The sequence below is a fragment of the Mustela nivalis genome, assembly GCF_964662115.1.
Source record: "Mustela nivalis genome assembly, chromosome: 5".
NCBI classification, from domain to species: domain Eukaryota; kingdom Metazoa; phylum Chordata; class Mammalia; order Carnivora; family Mustelidae; genus Mustela; species Mustela nivalis.
The window spans coordinates 83400236-83419982 of NC_139024.1; the positions used below are offsets into that span (position 1 = coordinate 83400236).

General features: G+C 43.1%; 1 protein-coding gene and 1 long non-coding RNA gene across 11 annotated transcripts in view; one reads left to right on the plus strand and one right to left on the minus strand.

The window, feature by feature from the left end:
• Positions 1 to 5366, minus strand: part of LOC309865676 — a 28063-nt gene extending 22697 nt beyond the window's left edge. Inside the window, exon 1 of the long non-coding RNA XR_014312232.1 lies at positions 5287 to 5366. This is a non-coding gene — a long non-coding RNA (uncharacterized lncRNA). The remainder of the gene's footprint in view (positions 1 to 5286) is intronic.
• An 83-nt stretch (positions 5367 to 5449) lies between these two features.
• Positions 5450 to 19747, plus strand: part of RNF8 (ring finger protein 8) — a 51780-nt gene continuing 37482 nt past the window's right edge. For 5 of the 10 annotated variants that reach the window (XM_082732281.1, XM_082732275.1, XM_082732277.1 and 2 more), the window contains exons 1-2: positions 5450 to 5708; positions 12928 to 13056. In XM_082732281.1, the coding sequence (XP_082588407.1) occupies positions 5598 to 5708; positions 12928 to 13056 (240 nt within the window). In that variant the 5' untranslated portion in view covers positions 5450 to 5597. The remainder of the gene's footprint in view (positions 5709 to 12927; positions 13057 to 19747) is intronic. The other 5 variants (XM_082732280.1, XM_082732278.1, XM_082732276.1 and 2 more) reach the window with 2 other exon arrangements.

Below are 19747 nucleotides of genomic sequence, written 5' to 3' on the forward strand. Positions count from 1 at the left end.
TGTGGCCCATTTGTGTGTTTGTTCTCTCCACTTCCTAGTGGGGACTGTGTTCCAAGAGCATCCCAAAAAAGGCTGGGTGGAAGCCATATTATCTTTTATGGCATGACATCATTTCTGCTGGTGTTGCATGCCCACCCACATTTCTAGGGGAGGAAATGTAGATGCCATCTCCCAATGGGAGGAGTGTCAGTGTCCTGTTGTAAGAGTGTGTGGGATGGGAGATCTTGCAATTATCTTGGAAAACAGTCTGCCTTTCCATAGTTCTCTCCTCCCTTTCCCTCCCTTCTTCCTGCCCTGTGCTTCCTCCTCCTCCTCTTTTTTTCCTTTCCCACTTCCCAAGCCTTTCCGCTGTCAACCCTTTCTAACATTCTGTTCAATTCACATTAATTGAGTGTATGTAGTGAGACAGGTGTCAGACCCAGAGATACAGAAAACACCCCTACTTCCTTCCCTGCATCTGCTCTCTCTTTCCCCTCCATGTTCCCTCTTGAGATGGTATAATGCAAGGTTTCTCAGCCTTACCACTACTGGCATTTGGGACTGGATGATGCTTGTTGTGGAGCTGTCCTGTGATTTGTAGGATGTTTGCAGCATCCATCCCTGGCTTCTCATCACTAGAGGGCAGTAGCACCCCTGCCCCTGTCAGGACAATAAAAAAATGCAATGCTCCCAGATATTGCTACCTGTCCTAGGGGGCTGGGGGACAGCCCCAAGATGAGATTCACCATTATAAGGGAGTAAACAGGGGTGCCTGGGTGGCTCAATTGTTAAGTGTCTGCCTTTGGCTCAGGTCATGATCCCAGGGTCCTGGGATCAAGCCCCGTATCTGGCTCCCTGCTTGGCGGGTAGCCTGCTTCTCCCTCTCCCATCCCCCTGCTTGTGTTCCTTCTCTCACTATCTCTCTCTCTTCCTGTCAATTAAATGAATAAGTAAAATCTTTTTTTTAAATGGGGAATAAACAGGGGAGACAGAGTTAATAAAACCCCCAAATCTTGGAAGGCAGTATCTCCAAACTATTTTGATCATGCACTCTTAGCAACAATAGAAGGGCTGAGGATACAGCCCAACATATGCATATTTATTTATTTGTATAAAGTCTATATATCCTCTGTGTTGTCCTTTTATGTAAGTATAAAATATCCACAAAAGTGGACTTTTTTAAAAGGATGGGATAAAAACGTAAGTAGATACCCGAATATATCCTTCCCACAAGCAAATGGCTCATCTTGTATACTCTCTGGAAATGGCCAGTCCACCTTAAAGACCACTGCTGGGCCATATTGAGTACAGCCTTTGGGGCTAGACAGGTAAAAGCTCACAACTCTGGCTTCAGTTCCCAGGACTGCCATTAATGAACTGAGTTACATTTAGTCAGTCAATAAAAATGTCAGGAATACAACTGAAAATAAGACATCACTCTCAAGAAGCTTATGGTGGGGAGATCTTGCGCAACCCAATTGTCTCAGGTTCCTCATAGGTAAGTGGAGCTACCTGGCAGCACGGTAGTGAGGATCAAGTAAGGTAATACATTAGAAGCATATAATAGGTACTCATAAATAGTAACTACTAATTCACTGTAGGGCCATGAGTGGTAACGAAAGATTGGAAAGAGCCAAACTGTGTATCATTCAAGGACTGGTTGAAGAAACAAGGGTACTTCTGCACAATAGAGTACTACACAGCTGCAAAGAGGACGGAGGAATATAGATCTGTCCTGCAATGGAGTGATTCCTAGGATATGTTGTAAAATAAAACGAACAGGGTATAGGGGAGGGTCAAGAAGATGAAGCACAGGAGACTTTTAGGGCGATGAAACTATTCTCTATGATACTATAATGCTTGACAGTACACATGTGCCAAAACCCATGGAACTTTACAAAGTGAGCCTTAATGTCTATGAATTTTAAAAGATCATTGTAGGAGGTCAGGGGATCCTAGAGAGAATGCAGAGCATGACAAAAGAATCTATGAAATAACTTCTTTGAAGTAGGTAGGGGGAAAGGGTGGCACCTAAGTAACTTTGGAAATGAGTGAAGTCTGTAAGACTAAAAGTCAAAGACCTGGGCAGAAGTAGTGCATTCTAGTTCATGAAGTGTTTGCCATAAAGTGTAGGGGTTAACAATTCTGAAAACACTGTATGTATACTGGCAATGATGATTAGATAAATGGATGGCTTATGGTGGGAGCCAGGCTTTTTCAGTTTTAGAGTCGAAGGTTACAGATAAGCAAGGGTAGGGGGATGATCTGAACAATCCAGGGGCGAGGTGGTAATGCTTTCGAGTAGTAAGCCATCTGTATGCATATATTGAGCTTACCAATGGAGATATATGTGTTCCTACACACATACATACCTACATACAACATAAGTGCATACATACATTTTAAACATTCATAGATACAGGGATATGGAGAAGTTAGTATTCATACAAATATTTACTTCCCTGTCAGCTGAGAGAACCTAGGAACAGTAACAGTGGCAACAAGTGCACTTAGGGTCCAGGCTTGGTTTCTAATTCCATTTCCAAGTGGAATAACAAATTCCATTTCCCAATAAAAGAAAACAGGGCTCCTTGAGAACTGGTTGACTCTAGGCCTAGAACATCTTGTGCCAGAAAGTAAGGGTATGCTCTATAAAGCACAATGATGCAAGTATGTCAAAGGGACAATGTAGCCAAAGTTAGGAACAATTTGAGCAATAAAATAAAGTGGTATTGGATTATAAAGCAAAGTATAAAATAAGTATCCATTAGTCCATACCAATATGAATAACTGGGGAGAAGAGATAAATCTCCCATGCAGAAGAATTATTATTATTTTTTTTAAGATTTGTTTTAGAGAGAGAGAGAAAATGGGCGAGTGGGGGGAAATGAGCGACAGAGGCAAAAGGAGAGGGGAAGCGGACTCCCCTCAGAGCATGGAACCTGATGCTGGGCTTGATACAGGGCTCGATCTTGACCCTAAGGTCATGGCCTGAGTTGAAACCAAGAGTGAGACACACACTTTAACCCACTGAGCCACCCAGGTGCCCCTCCAATGCAAAAGAATTGTAAGCCATTTATGTAGATACCCTGCTCTTAGGCAAGTGGAGCAGAACTCCTCACTCCTTTTTTTTTCTTTAATTTTTTTGTTTATTTGACAGAGACAGCAAGAGAGGAAACACAACCAAGGGGAGTGGGAGAGGAGAAGAAGGCCTCCTGCTGAGTGGGGAGCACCACACAGGGCTCAATCCTGGGATCCTGGGATCATGACCTGAGCTGAAGGCAGATGCTTAACAACTGAGGCACCCAGGTACCTCAACTCCCCACTCCTTAAGTGTAGGCTGTGCGTGGTGACTAATTCCAAAAAGCAAAGTCTGCAAAAGGGGAGAGGAACTTTACAGAAGAGAAAGCTGACAAACACTACCTCAGCCAGATGATCAAGGTTAACATCAGTAGAAATAATTCATGTTGATAGTATGTACCCTCAGTATGATATGATGAGAATGACATTTTACCTCTATGGTCTTCCTCTCTAAAACCTATAGACCCAGTCTAAGCATGAGAAAAACATCAGACAAATCCCCGTTTAGGGACATTCTACAAAATACCTGGCCAGTATTCCTTGAAACTGTCAAGGTCTTCAAAAACAAGGTTCTGAGAAACTGTCACAGCCAAGAGGAGCCTAAGTGGACATGTCAATGCAATGTCAGGATAGCCTCTGGATGCACTTGCTGTTCCTGGATGGAATGCTAAGGGGGGATGGAGGCACCAAGAGACATATAATCCACAGCCTAGGGAAGCATTTGCATGAGTACAGTTGTGGCTCCCACCCATTTTCCTGACCCTCTTTGACATCATAGTCTGAAATTCTTTTTCTTTTTAAAGATATTTATCTATTTATTTATTTATTTATTTGAGGGGGAGTTGGGGAAGAGTAGAGGGGGAGAGGGATGGACAAGCAGACTCCATGCTGAGCTTGGAGACAGTGTGGAGACCCTGAGTTCCTGCCCTGAGCCAAAACCAAGAGTCACATGCTTGACCAGCTGAGTGCCCCTTAGGCCGAAATTCTTGACCTGACCACATCACACAGATAAAACTCCAGGCTGGGGTTGCAACTATGATTAGGAAATTAGAACTGAATTTGTATTCTACTCTACCATTTAACGTGTTCCTTGGAGAAGACTGCTAAACCTCTCTGTGCTTCTTTTCTTATCAACCTTAAAATAAGAATTATTGTTGTAATCACTGTCATCACAGCATTTGTGGGGAGCATATAAGATAAAGTATGTAGGGTGCTTGGCCTAGTTCTTGGCACTTTGTTCTCAATGTTAGCCCTTTGCTGTTGTGCTTTGTATAATTCATTTAGTATATATATTTCCCCTGACAGAATTTAAGAAAATTGTTAACCAGGTATTGGAAAATGGAAAAGACAAGAGAGGGTATTGAGTTATCATGGAGATACTCTCTACAGGGAACAGCTACCACACTATGCTGGAGGGACCGCCCCCGCCCCCAAATAATAATAATTTCAGGTGGTGGTGGTGCTTTTAATAGCTTTATTGAGGATAGTTTACATACCATAAAATTTGTTCAATGGAAGTGTATGTAATGCTTCAAGGACTTTTCAGTAAATGTATATAATTGCGCAATCATCACCACAATCCAATTTCAGAACATTTCTATCACCTTCCGAAAATTTTTAATGTCTGTTCTGCCTTTAGTCCTGGCTCCCACGCCTTGCCCCAGATAACTGATTTCTGCCTCCATAGATTTATCTAATATAAGTTTTGAAAAATTCTGTAGTAAAAGGATGTCATGCAAAACAGATGCTATTTAGGAAGTCTCAACACATTTTGTGCTCACTCGCTCCCTCTTTTCTTAAGTAAGCTCTGCACCCAAGGTGGGTCTTGAACTCACAGCGAGAGATCAAGTGTCTCTTCTACTGACTGAACCGGCCAGGTGCCCCCAGACTTAACATATTTTTAAATTATCACAAGTTTAAAGTTGCTTTAAAGTTGGTTAAAGTTTCAGGTAACATGGAACTCATCATAAAGCAAAAAATATATATATTTTTTAAAATTTTTATTTATTTGAAAGAGACATAGCGAGAGATGGAACACAAGTAGGAGTGAGAGAGGGAGAAGTGGGCTGCGGGCTGAGCAGGGAGCCCCATGCGGGACTGGACCCCAGAACTCTGAGATCATGACCTGAACCCAAGGCAGACGCTTAAGAACTGAGCCACCCAGGCGCCCCGCAAAATCAAAATTCAAAAGGTGTGGGTGAGTAAGGTAAGAGAGATTCCACCTACCCGCGGCTAGGACTCGGGTGGAGGTTCTGGAGAAAAGCGGCTTCCGGACGACCCTGGTCCACCTGGGCCTAAAACACCGCACACCTGTGCCACCCTCGCCACCGCCTCCTTCGCGCAGGCGCAGTGACGCCGGTTTACTGGCGGAGCGGGCGGGGCGCGAAGCCCGAGCGGGTGTTCACATCGATCGCGTGCGCGTAGCGATTGCTTCTGTCTGTTGTTTAGGTATGGCGCCGGCGACAAGCCTGAGAGGCGGCGGGAACCCGGGCGGGGGTCTCGCTCTGTGCTGACGGCGACCCAGGGCTGAGTGGGCTATGGAGGAGCCCGGCTCGTTGGTCACGGGAGACCGCGCCGGTGGCCGAAGCTGGTGCTTGCGGCGGGTAGGGATGAACGCCGAATGGCTGCTGCTGGAGGACGGAAACGAGGTGAGGGGGAGGAGTCCTTGGGCTGGAGGAGGGGGTTGGAGGAAGCAGGGCCGGGAGGTAGTCAGGGCGTCCGGGCGGGAGGGATGAATGGAAGAGAGGAGGTGGGAGCCGGCGGGAGGGGAGAGATGTGAAGAGGGGTTCCTGAGGGAGAGGAGGAAGGGGTTCTGGTGCGAGCGGTTGGGGGGGTCGAGGTGCTAAGTGTTTGAAGAGGGGACGTGGGGACCGCTCGGGAGGAAAGATGGCCCCTCTGAGAGAGGCCTGGGCCTGTCGTGCGAGTTCGGGCGGGAGTCAGGGTTGCGGGAAGGAGCTGTTGGAGGGGCTGGGCGAGGGGTGGGCGTGGAGGATGTGCGGACCTGCTGGCGTTTGGAGGGGAAGGAGACGACTGGGTTGGAGAGGGGACTGGGACAGCCCCTGTTTGGATCGGACGGAGCCCTGTGGTGTCCGGCTCTGACGGCGGAGCTACTCCAACTTCCACACGGAATCCCGAAGCGCCCTGTGTCCAGGGTGGGGGGTGGGAGCGGAAAAGCATGAACTTTCTAGAGTTTCTTTTGAGAAAGACTGTGAGGTTAGGTCATGTCCTTCTAAAAGCCGTAAATATTAATGTAAAAATGTCTTCCTTTAAAACTCTTGAGGAAAATTGACGCTTTGGGAGGGTCCATTTTTATCCTGTGAGTCTTGGTACCGGCCGAGTGGCACCCCCTGAGGTGGGTTGGGGGTAGGGACTCAGAAATACTAGAGCTGCCTTCTCCAGAGGTCGCTTGTAATGTTTTCTAATGCATGAATGCAAAAAAGGAAAAAGAGGAAGGGTGAGGCACGGTTCCAGTTGGAGGCCGCTGGTGTGGTGCTTTAGAGAGAGTGATAGAAGAGGGAGCAGAGCGAGTTGGAGTGCTGTCAGCTCTGGAAGGAGAGCCGGATGGATCAGGGACCAGCTTGTGGTGGTGACTGGGAACCACTTGGGTTTTGGAAATAGTTTGTATGAAAAATAAAGTAGTCTTTTGATTATTATATATGTTTAATTATATGGATTTTCTATAAGCTACGTAGTCTTAGTTCAGTCTCCCAGATATTTATTATTTATGCTTTTTGGTGTATTATGAGAGGGACAAATAATAGCGACTTTGCCCTGAGAGAGTTTATTGCTTGGATGGGGAAGACAGTTTTATACAGTGAAACGATCTGAGAGAGCCATGCAGGCTGTACAGTAAGTGCCAAGACGTGTATTATTTAGTACTGTCCTAGAACAGTAGTTCCCCAAGTCAGAGATGGTAGTCCGGTCCAGCCTTAACTGCTAGATTAGGAAGTTTTAAATGGTTCCTTGGCTGCTGTGATTTGAAGAACAGCAGGAAGACACCTCTTCCCCCAAATCTCTCTTCTATCCAGGTATCAGTGCCTGGAGTCCAGATTAGGCACAAAATCTTTTCTTTCTTTCTTTTTTTTTTTTAAGATTTTTTTTTTTAAGATTTTATTTTATTTATTTGACAGAGAGAGATCACAAGTAGGCAGAGAGGCAGAGAGAGAAAGGAGGAAGCAGGCTCCCCGCCGAGCAGAGAGCCCGATGCGGGACTCAATCCCAGGACCCTGAGATCATGACCTGAGCCGAAGGCAGCGGCTTAACCCACTGAGCCACCCAGGCGCCCCTTTTTTTAAGATTTTATTTATTTATTTTAGAAAAAGAGACTGAGAGCCCATTGGAGAGAGGGCAGAAGAAGAGAATCTGAAGCAGACTCCCTGCTGAGTGCAGACTTGACATGGGGCTCTATCCCACTTCACAGGACTCAATTCCACAACCCCAAGATCATAACATGAGCCAAAACTGACAGCTCGATGCTCAACCAACTGAGCTACCCAGGCACCTCTCAGCACACATTCTTTTAGCTTGAACATTGACCTTTCCCTGCCTGGCTTTTTCCAAAAGCATTTACCTTTGGGAAGTTTAACAAATGAAGATATTTACACCTAAATATTAGTAGCTATTCCCTATTTTGTATTGGGTTTGGGCTTTTGTAAGTATTACTTAATCTGAGCCCTACAAGTGTCCCACACTCACACACAGCCCTATAAAGTACTTAGTCAGTTGTGAACATTCTTTCATATTCAGTTGATGTGGCCTAATTCATTACTTCTGAATAGCTTGATAGCACTGGGAGTGGAAATAGGAGTTGGGGGCAAAAAGAATTAAAGCCCCTGTAGCAAAAGTAAGAGGAATTGTAAAGTGTTCCTACATGTATTTTAAACCTTTGGATAATTTTGTGTAGAGCCACCTCTGTGGGGAGAGACACATCCAAACCAAAGTGAATGATAAAGACATAGTAGGAAGACTGGCTTGCCTGGGGTGCTGTGTAAGAGACCTACCAGGCTTGGGTATCTGCAGGGTTGGTTTTAGGAAGTAGTTGGAGCATAGCCTGCAGTGTGTATGAAGAGAGGTCTGAATTAAGACAAGAGATGAAGTCTAACTTATTTTAGTGGGCCCGAAACCATAGCACAAGGTGGTGTGCACAAGATTTAGGAGGTGTACTTATATGATTTAGTTATAGCAACAGAATCAGTTTCCTGCCTTTCTAGTACCCCTCAAAGTCTCCTATTTCCCAGATAAAAGAATAAAACAACGTTCTTCTCATTTCACTGGTGGGAATACAGCAGTAAATTGTCTGTCTGAATGGGTGTACTCAAACTTCCTTTTTCCCCCCCAAAGAGGCCTTTCGTTTGCCTTTTTTTGTTTTTGTTTTTGTTTAAGTAATCTCTGCTCCCAAAGTAGGGCTCAAACTCAGGACCCTGAGATCAAGAGCTGCTTGCTCCACCAACTGAGCCAGCCAGCCACCCCTGTCCTTAAACTTCTTGAACCAATCCAGAGAGTTTGGGGGAAAAACAAATTAGGTAGAGATGTATTGTGAATTATCTAGGTCTTACAGGTATCTAGGTCTTTGGGAAGAACCATATTATTCTTGTTTTTCTCTTTTTCTTTTTTTGTATTTGGTTTTCATGAAGCTTTTTTGCCCTAAGGTCTTGGAAAAGGGAAAGGATGGTTCTAGAGTATTTGCTGGCCATCTGGGAAAGAATAGGAATCATGCCCAGGAGAAATGAGCTAGCAACCAAGATGGGTAAGAACAATGGCTTGCAAAACTGTTGTAAATAGGAACAGCCCCCAACACTTGCATAGGTGGTTTGTTGGCACTCAGTTCCCATGGGAAATTTACTTTTATGTGCAAATAATGCTGAAATATCTGGATAAGCACACCACAGACTCTAACCTTGGTGTACCTAGGTAAATTATAGGACCAGACTATAAAGGGAACGACAAAAAAGAGTGGTTCCTTACTTCTCTGGATTCAGAGTCTGTAGGAGACTATTTCAGAAAAAGGCACTCATCTCCCTTTTCTGCAATACTTTATCCAGACAGCTCTCAATGGCAACCTGGCTGTCTCCTCTCAAGTATTAAAATGGCCTGTGGAGTACTTCCTTTATTAGAAATAAAGCTACCAGGGTACCTGGGTGACTCAGTTGGTTAGGCAGGTGAGTCTTGATTTCAGCTCAGGGTCATGAGATCAAGCCCCGTTATAGGCTCCATGCTCAGCGGTCTTTCAAATTAAAAAAAAGAAACAAAGAAAGAAAGCTACCTACAGGGAAATTCTTAACTGTTCCAGGATGACAGATAAACCCTTAAACATTTCATCTCTAAAAAATTTTATAAATAAATAAATGATTTTAAGTGGGTTCCATGCCTCTCCTGGGGCTTGACCTCATGACCCTGAGATCAAGAGGTGTATGTTTTCTACTGGCTGAGCCAGCCAGGTGCCCCTAAACATTCCTTTTTTTTTTTTTTTTTTTTTTTTTTAATTTTATTTATTTGACAGAGAGACCACAAGTAGGCAGTGAGGCAGGCAGAGAGATGGGGGGGCGGGGGAGGAAGCAGGCTCCCTGCTGACCAGAGAGCCCGATGCTGGGCTTAATCCTAGGACCCTGAGATCATGACCTGAGTGGAAGGCAGAGGCTTCACCACTGAGCCACCCAGGCGCCCCTAAACATTTCATTTTTATCCTTTATTTTTTAAAATATTGTATTTATTTATTAGAGAGAGACACAGTGAGAAAGGGAGCACAAGCAGGGGGGGCAGCAGGCAGAGGGAAAGGGAGAAGCAGGCTCCCTGCTGAGCAGGGAGCCAGATGTGGGGCTCAGTCCCAGCACCCGGGGATCGTGCCCTGAGCTGAAGGCAGATGCTGAACGACTGAGCCACCCAGGCTCCATATGTATCTCTTAAATAAATAAATAAATAGACTTATCCTTTAAATTTATATATATGTAATTAAATATCCTTTAAATATATAATATAGATATATTCAGGAGAAGTTGGATAGTAAATGGCATTTCTGGCAAACTGTTCAAAGAACTGAAGAACTGGGATGCCTGGGTGGCTCAGTTTGTTGAGCAGCTGCCCTTGGCTTGGGTCGTGATCCCAGGGTCCTGGGATTGAGTCCCACATCTGGCTCCTGGCTCAGCAGGGAGCCTGCTTCTCCCTCCCACTCTTCCTGCTGCTCTGCCTGCTTTTACTCTCCCTCTATTAAATGAATAAATAAAATCTTAAAAAAAAAAAAAAAGAACTGAAGAACTTAAGTCAAATTGTAAGAGTTCCTGGCTGCTGCACTATAGTTTCCAGTGATAATAACCCAGTTTCCAACTTCTGACCTGAAAAGTGCTCATCCTTGAATCTGGGAGGACTCTCAGAAGCTCTTTATTCCTTTATTCACTCACACATATTTACTAAGCACTGTCCCAGGTACAGAAATACAGTGGTACACAAGATAGATAAGGTCCCTGCTTATGAAATTTATGTTTTAGTAAGGGGTAGGGAGTAGGTAAAGGGAACAAGATAATTTTGGATTGTGGTAAGTGCATACTAACAAAATGAAGGAATGCAGTGGTGGGGGAGGGAGCAGGCAACAACTTTAGGGTAATCAGGGTAGGCCCTTGAGGTGTTGAAACTTGAAAGATGAGAAGGCATCCCTACAGATGTCTCAGAAGAGTGTTCTAAGTAGAGGGGACTGGAGGAAAGACCTTCAGGTAGTGGTGTTTCTGACTGTAATATGAGATAAGACTAAAGAGCTGTAGGGGTTGGGACATTCAGGCCTTATAGGCTATGGAAGGAAGTTTGGATCATTAATGTAGTTTGGAAAGAAGGGAAATGGTCTGTTTTAAAGATTTTGCATTACCACTCCAGCTGCTGTGTGGAGAATGAAGTTGGTCGGAGTAAGGGAATGCAGGGCAAGAGTAAAAACAGCTGGAGGAGGTCAGGTTGTTTGGACTAAGGTATTGGCCATAGAGATAGAGAGAAGTGAACAGGTTTGGGTTATATTTGAATTACAACCAGTAGAATTTGCTGATGATTTGAATGTGAGGAGGTGGGACAGAAAAATCAAAGATGGCTCCTGGGTTTTGGGCTAAGCAGTTGCTTGGATGCTAGTGTCAGTTACTGTGATGGGAGTTTTAGGGGAAGCATTGACTGGGGGCAAGGAGAGTCATGATGGTCTTTGAGGAACTGAGGAGGACTGGCATGATTCTGAAAGATTTTCAAAAAGAACAAAATGGGTAACTTTTAGAAAACCACAGGCCATTTGGCTTACTGTTCTTAGCTAAGGTTGTGGTATGGGTCATTATAGAGGTGGCTTGTACACCAAAAAGAAGCAGCAGGGGATTCTAAGATCTAAATCTCAGGGGAATTTCATTTTCTTCCTTGACAGGGTTATTATAAACTAGACTGGTCCATCAGAAAAGTGTGACAGATAAGAACTGAGGCTTCTTTGCAACCTTTTTCCAAGGCTCTCATGCTGTTCTCATGGATAAGATAGAAAATATGGACTTGATCCAAAAACTTTTGGTTGAATTACAACTGGTTAAAAGTGTACCCAGATAGTGTAGTGGAATATTTACTAGGCTTCCCTGGGAGCTTTGCCTTTGGCTACCTCCTGTTTCAATCTTTATATCTGTGTCTTAAATGAATGTTTAGAAGGCCTCATATCAATATGGTGGATGAGTCAAAGCTGGAAGGGATATTGAGTATGTCTGATGGCAGATTAAAAATTCAGAAAGGTCTTGACAAGCTCATGTGATAGGCTGAACTAACAAGATGAAATTTAATAGGAATCAATGTAAGGTCCTGCACTCGAATCCAAATGTACCAACTAGTCAAGTATAGGACAGAAGAGACATGACTTAGCATAGCAATTCTTGGAGGAAGGTTAGACCAAGAAATTTAATCATTCCTAAGCCTGAGGATACATTGGCAGCATGATAGATCTGCTGTGAAAGCTAATGCAATTTATATGCCCCAGTGATGATATCTAGAACTGGGAAAGTGATGCTTGAATTTGACTGTGTTATAAAAATTATTTTTTTAAAATGTGATATCTAGGAATAAAAATAAACCAGGAGCCCCTTAACAGATGTATTAAGCTAGCAAAGGGATGCGAACCTATGTCATGGGAGTTAAGTTTGAAGTAACTGGGAACATAGGGCCAAGAAAAGAGAAGACTAGGTGGACACTATATAGCTGTCAAGTGGAAGGGGTATTGGAGATTTTTTCATGATGTTCAGTGGAGAGCCAGAACCAACGGATGGAATTTATAGGAAGAAAGATGCCAAATCAAGGCCATTGAAAAACTGGAAGGACTGTCTTGTATAGAGGCTGTAGTTCTTGGCAGCATTTAAGACTAGTTGATGGGGGTATGTGGAAAGGATTCCTCCATCTCATGATGAAAACTCAGGGTCGTCCCAATCCTGACATTCCATGACTAACTTCACTCAGCTGTCTCTTCTTGTCAGAACTTCTTGCCTTTTTCTACCTGGTGGCTCCTGTGGTATCAGAAGGAGATAGCTGATACGCAGTATGGGTTTTATGAGGGTCTGGTTTCATAAGTCAGGACGTGTGAATATTGCTTCTTTTTTTTTTTTTTTTTTTTTAAAGATTTTACTTATTTATTTGACAGACAGAGATTACAAGTAGACAGAGAGGCAGGCAGAGAGAGGAAGGGAAGCAGACTCCCTGCTGAGCAGAGAGCCCGATGTGGGGCTGGATCCCAGGACCCTGGGATCATGACCTCAGCTGAAGGCAGAGGCTTTAACCCACTGAGCCACCCAGGTGCCCCTGAGTATTGCTTCTTGACAAGATTGTAAAGGACCTCCCTTTCAGCAAAATGACTGATTGTCTCTTACGTTGTTGTCTTCCTAGGTGACGATAGGGCGAGGATTTGGTGTCACATACCAGCTGGTATCAAAAATCTGCCCTCTGATGATTTCCCGAAACCACTGTGTTTTGAAGCAGAATGTCGAGGGCCAGTGGACAATTATGGACAATAAGGTACAGGAATCTACAGATGCCTAATGACTTTTACTAAATTTTTGTTTATTTTTAAATCACCTTTTTTTTTTTTTTTGCATAGGTAATACAGAATATAAAATTAAAAGGTTCAAAAGTAAGTCTTCTCCCCTAGCCACCCAGTTGTCTTCCCCACAACCATTTCTGTATGCTGCTGCCAGAGATTAGGTTATACCAAAATAATTTCTAATGACATGAACAAAAGTTCATTGCTTTGAAGGAAACTCTTGAATTGGGGCAGTAGGTCCTGCTCCAGAAACTAGACTAAGTTACTGGAGGAATTGGCCTTTGTGAGTCACAGGTACAGAGACCTTGGGAAAAATCTGATGCATATTCTGGAGTACGCATATAGTTTAGAGCACTGGGAGGAGGAAGGAGCTGAGCTGACTGCTCTTAGCTCCTTCCATTCCTAGTACCTTTCTATCAGAGCAAAACTCCCACCCCCTCTTAAGTCCATTTTATATATTCATGTCTTGAGGAAGACTTCCTTTGCATACAGTACTTTCCTGCTTTAAACAGATTTGAAAAGCACTGGTCTGGTGTGAATACTAAGGGAAGTGAAATAGTGTGTAAAGCCCAGCAATTAGGAAGCACCTAAAGTGCAGATACACAAGCACACCCAGGGGTACTGTGGAAATAGAGACTGTGTGCTGAGAGAAATTCGAATGTTGACAGCTAAGTCATTAGGAAGTAGGAAATGTCTTCAGACACCATCTTACTCTGCTCTGGTGGGAAGGGTTGTACAGGTTTCTGTTAGGAGGAAAGGTAGTAAATGGTCTGAGACCAGTTCTGAGGTGTGTGTGGTGGGTGGGTGCAGGGGTTACCCTTACACTGCCAAACAACGCTTGAGATTCCAGCTGAGTGTCCTGCTATTCATCTTCTGGTAGCGTCGGATTCCACAGGTTAGCACCTATGCTTCTGACTAACAGCTGTAGATTAGAGGCTCCAGGTATGCCAGTCACAAGTCCAAGTTGTTTACTTGTACTTCTAACCAACTGGAAACAGTTGGTTCTAATGACCTCCTCCCCCTTTGGATTTGATTAATTAGCTAGAGTGGCTCACAGAACTCAGGGAGACATTTGTTTATGTTTACCAGTTTATTATGAAAGGCTAGGAACAAAGGATACAGATGAACATCCAGGCAGAAGAGATGTGTAGAGCAAGGTATTTGGGAAAGGGCATAGAGCTTTCATGTCCTGTCTGGGTGTGCCACTCCCTCAATACCTCCATGTAGTCACCAATCCAGAAGCTCTCTGAACCCATCCTTTTGGGTTTCTATGGAGGCTCTATTACATAGCACAGAGTTGATTAAATCTTTGGGCATTGGTGATCAATTCAATGTCCAGCCCCTCTCTCCTCCCAGAAGGTAGAGGGGTGGGACTGAAGTTTCAACCTTCCAATGATAGGTTTGCTTCCCTTAGCAAATAGACCCTACCATTAACATAACCTGGGGCTGTAAGTATCATTAACATACTAACAGAAAACTTTCTGTCTCACTACTTAGGAAATTCTAAGAGTTTTTAGTAGCTCTGTGCTAGAAACTGGTATAAAGACCAAATATGTATTTCTTATTATAATTCACAATATCACAGGTACCCCGCAGGCCTGCCTCATTTTGCATTCTTAAAACTGCTAGATTTAAGCTGTTGAGAAACTACCTTCCTGACTAGGATGAAGTTGAGTTGGCACTATGTTGAAGGAGAGGGTCTGAGTGCTAAGTAAATTGGTTTGGCACTCTTGGCAAGTCATTAGGAGTAGAATGGGAATCTGTGTGCTGTAAAGAGGGCCTCAGAGATGATCAAGTTTAACCTCTTCTGGGAACAGAGGAATCAGAGACCCAGAGAGAGAAATTGACTTGCCCAGGCCTTCTGACTGGTTGAGTGAGTGCATGAGCCAGGGCTCCAACTCAAATAAGTCTCTGCTATGTCCTATTGTCAAACACCTATGAAGTACATTGATTTGCTCTATAGGTTTGCCCTGCTTTTGGAAAATTCACATTACCTATCCTACATTTTGCTTTTACAAAAGACCTGCATTGGTGCCTGTATTTGCTAATGAAAAGAAATCAGAAGAGGATTTTCATTTTTACAAAAAAAAAAAAAGGCAAAAATAGTATTTACCATTTGTTTTGCAGTGAGCTGTGATAGAGGCAGCACACACCAGAGCCTTGAGAGTGGCCCTGCTAAGCTCTTTCCCAGGGAACTACAGTCAGCATCTCAGCGTCAAGGTGCCATAGCTTTGAACTGTGTCCGTGAGCATCTGTACTTTAATCTTGATTTATTTTGTGCATCCATTAGCAGGTGATGTCCTAAGGTAGCAGAAAAGCCTATGAGAGGTTATATTTTGAGTTTGGGAACAATAAAAAATTTTCCATATAAGTTAATGATAATTGCTTTGCTTTACACCATTGGGTTATGAAGAAAGGAGACATGGGAACACTCTACTTTTGGATATCAGGGGAAACCTGTACCAGTTGTAGGATTAAGAAAAAATTAATGATGCATATCTAAGTCATAGATGCCAGGTTTTAAAGGCCCTGCAATAGCTTATATCAGATCACCTTAGGAAAAGGTGCTTTCCTTATCAGAATTGGCTGTCTGAGAAATGGGGTTGTAGTATTAGAAAGGTGAGTTCTCTCATGCTTCTGTCCTTGTTATATGCAGAATGGATGTGTTCCATTTATGGGATAGTGGATTTTGAGAGGTTGGGAAGCCACCAGCTGACTGATTTTAGTGTTCCTTGAACATCAGCCTCAGGGACACAGAGACAGCCCACTCCAGCCACAGATCATGACTGCTTCTGGGCTGCTTTCCAGCATTTGCCATGTACCCTTTCTTCTAGGGCTGTTGTTACCATGAGACTCCTCTTTTAGGGTTCAGACAGATAATGCAGAGCAGAGGCAGGCTCCTGATTCTTCCAAGTCTTTGTTGGCTTAAGCCTCTTAGCTTTGATTCCATTTGTGAGGTAACTGATTTTTAAGAGAAGCTGTGACTCGAGTGTTTGATGGAGCAACTGTTCTTACAGGTAAAAGCACCCCGCCGCCCCTGCCTTTTTTTTTCCTTAACAGATGCTCCTTTACTTGTGACTTCTTTCTGGCATGATGCCTTGGTAGTCCTCTTCTTCTGATGAAGGATTTGAATTTCAGGTGCAGGACATTATTGTTATGGTCATATTTGAAGTCACTTGCCAAGTCTTTTCAAGAGGTAGAGATTTCTAGTAATTCAAAACTCAGAACTACATTCTCTCTTCATTAAGTGCTATCTCTTATATGCTGGAATGGCCAGAAAGTGAAAGCTTAAGTACAGATCCAAAAATTGCAACAAATGCAATTTTAGTTTAAATTGGCTTAAAAAAAAAAATAAACCTTGGAGGACTGCTGACTCTGCACACACAGAATGTTGTAGTTGTGTACATTTCAGTTGAAAAGCTCTTCAGATAGCTCATCTTATATATTAATATCAAGCTCTTTCAGAAAATTGGTTGTTTCAGAGTCAGTCTGAAATGCTGGGTGGGTTTGCTTGCCTTCAGTCCTCCAGACTTAGGCGTGCTGTTTGAACGTTTCTCATTCTTCTCCTCCTCTCATGTTGTTGTTCGTCTGCTCCCTGGTGATTCCTACCTTCATGCTTCTAAAGGCTCTGGCATTTAATGTCTCTGGTGAATTTGATTGTCTGTGAACAAACCTTCTTGCTTGGGACTGTTCAGCTTCTGGTCTTCCAGCAGCTAGAACAGTGGCTCTCAAACCCATTTCCAGTTTTTGGGCTTACCTAGGGTTCTTTTAAAAAAATTCTGCTTTATCACATTAAAATTAAGAACTTCCATTCATCAAAAGACACCATTCAGAGTGGGAAGGCAGACTCAGAGTGGAAGAAGAAATTTGCTACACACATAACCAGTGAAGCATTTATGTTTGAATAGTACAGAACTCCAAATCAATAAGAAAAAAAAGATAACCCAGTTTTAAAAATGGGCAAGAGCCAGGCACTTTACAAAAGATTATATCCAAATGCTCAACTCAATATCCTTGAGAAGTTGTTCAACCTCATTAGTGATCAGGGAAATGCAAATTAAAACCACAATGGAATACGATTACATACCCGCCAGAGTGGCTAAAATTAAATACCAACAGTCACAGGCATTAGCAAGGATAGAGGGCAGATAGTCTTTTGGTAGAAGTATAAATTGGTACAACAATTTTTGAAAATTATTTGGCATTATTTATTACAGTTGCACATATATATACACCTTCTGACAATATTTTCACTACCAAGGAAACAACCCAGGTATTCATCAAGAGTGGATACAGTTTTACAGTGAAACACTAGAATGTGAATGAACTCCTGTATCCAGTGGCATGGATTAATTTCACAAACAAGATTGAGTGAAAGAAGACAAACACAAAAGAATATGTATTATATGATGCCATTTATATAATTGTCCAGACTAGGCAAAATTAATGTGTGATGTTAAGCCAGACTAGTAGTCCCCTTATGGGGGGGGAGGGGCTTAGTGACTAGAGGGAAGCAAGCATTAAGGGGTAGAGGGGTGGTCTGGATGCTGAGAATGTGGGATTTTTTTTAAACCTTGTAGTTACACAGAGATGTTCACTTTGTGATTATTCATCTAGTTGTACATTTATGATTTGTACACTTTTACGTTTGTATATTATGCTTTAGTATAGAATTTCTAATACTGGGACGCCTGAGTGGCTCAGTTGGTTAAATGTCTGCCTTCAGCTCAGGTCATGATCTCAGGGTCCTGGGATCGAGCTCTGTGTTGGGCTCCCTGCTCAGCAGCGATTCTGCTTCTCCCTTCCCTACCTGCTTATGTGCTCTCTCTCGCTATTTCTGTCTCTCTCTCTCAGATAAATAAATAAAATCTTAAAAAAAAAAAAAAAGAAAGGCTTGAACACAGTTTGATTTATTTAAATCAGTGCATTTAAGATCATATCCTGGGCAGTACTCAATTGTTTTTGTACAGTCATGGTATTTTCAACCTTTTCTATGTGGCCTTATGAACAGACCTGACTCAGGGCTGTGGTCCAAAGTATACCACTAGATGTCACCAAGGAGTGGTGAACGGATAAACAGGGATTCAAGGGTACAAGAGGATGGTAAAATATCGAGAGTTTATTTTCTGGGTATAAAGGGCTCTGAAAGGAGACAGGTTACTGCAGAGGATCTAGTAGACGGTTTGCAATATGTCTTGAAAGTCTGCCCCAATTTTTTAGGGGTTCCTTATTTGCTCCAGACTTAGGCTGCTTCTGTAACCTTCTTTTATTTAACCTTCTCTTTGTCTTTGAGATTTTTCTTAAATATCTGTACCTTGGCAGTAGGTGGCCTCCTGTGTCATATTCCTTTCCCTGAGGACTTTTTCATGTGTATAATCTGTAATCGACTGTTATGCTATAGAACTGTTCTCAAACAGGTCCTTTTGGCCTCCCTCCCCCTCCTTTTATCCCCCCCACCTCCCGCCTGTGTTGTTTCAGAAGTCAGCAGAACTGATCACTCTCATAATTTCTCAGGCTGAATATGAATAGAGAGGTTAGGAGAAGGTTGGCCAAGTAAGCCAGGTTAGGCCCAAGGCAGTGAGTTAATGTCAGTCTTTCCGCATGTATCTTGTTCATTTTTCTCTTCCTCTCTCCCCTCCAGCCACATAATATAAAAAATAAGGGCGTAATACCAATTCAGAGCTGAGATCCAGTCTCTAGTCTTAGTTCTCTATGCCTTGTGGTCAAGCCTCCATCCCTCATATTTGGGTTGACCAGGTATCTTTTCTAGCTGTGAGGAGGTAGCTGTAGTTACCAACTTGAACATAGTCTTAGTCCCAGTTCACATGTGACCTTCATCTCTGGCCTGTCTCCCAAAGACAAGTTCTTCAAATGGGTTAAAATGCCCACTTGTCTTTTCCTTTCCTCCCTCCCTCCCTTCCAAATTTATTTATTTAAGTAATCTCTACCCCCAATGTGGGGCTCAAACTCATAACCCTGAGATCGTGAGTCTCATGCTTTTCAGAACAAGCCAGCCAGGAGCGCCCCCCCGCCCCCCGCCACTTGTCTTTTTAAACTTTAAATCCTGCATTTGTTTCAAGTCTGTTTTAGAACCTGTCATCTCTATTTAGCATCTCTTCTGTAGCCCAGCTCTACATGGTAGTCCTTTGCATTTATAGGCTATGCTGTGTAATCCCACATTTACTTATGTGTGCCCTCGTGTTTTCTTTTCCATAGTCAGCTGCTAAAAGTTGTTTTCATATCTTCTACTTTTGCACTGGGTATATTTACCTTGCAAGATGGTGAGCACGGAATTGAAATGACTGTTGATAAGTCGATTGCGCCAGAACATAATAATAGTAGTGAACACTTACATAATGCTTACCATGTGCCAGGCACTTTTCTAAGTACATTACATATGTCATCTCATTAAATCTACACAAACTCCATGAGGGAGGTCTATTATTATCCTCCAACTTATAGATGTGGTAACTGGGGTGTGGAGAGGTTAAGAAAGTTACCCAGAGTCACACAGCTATTAAGTGATGAAGCCAGATTACAAGTCTAGGCAGTGTGACTCCAGGGTCCATGCTCTCAACTCCTACACTGTGCTTTAATTTAAATCATTAAAGTAAATATTTACCAAGCATTTGTTATACGTGAGTCACTGTGCTCAGTGTCTTACAT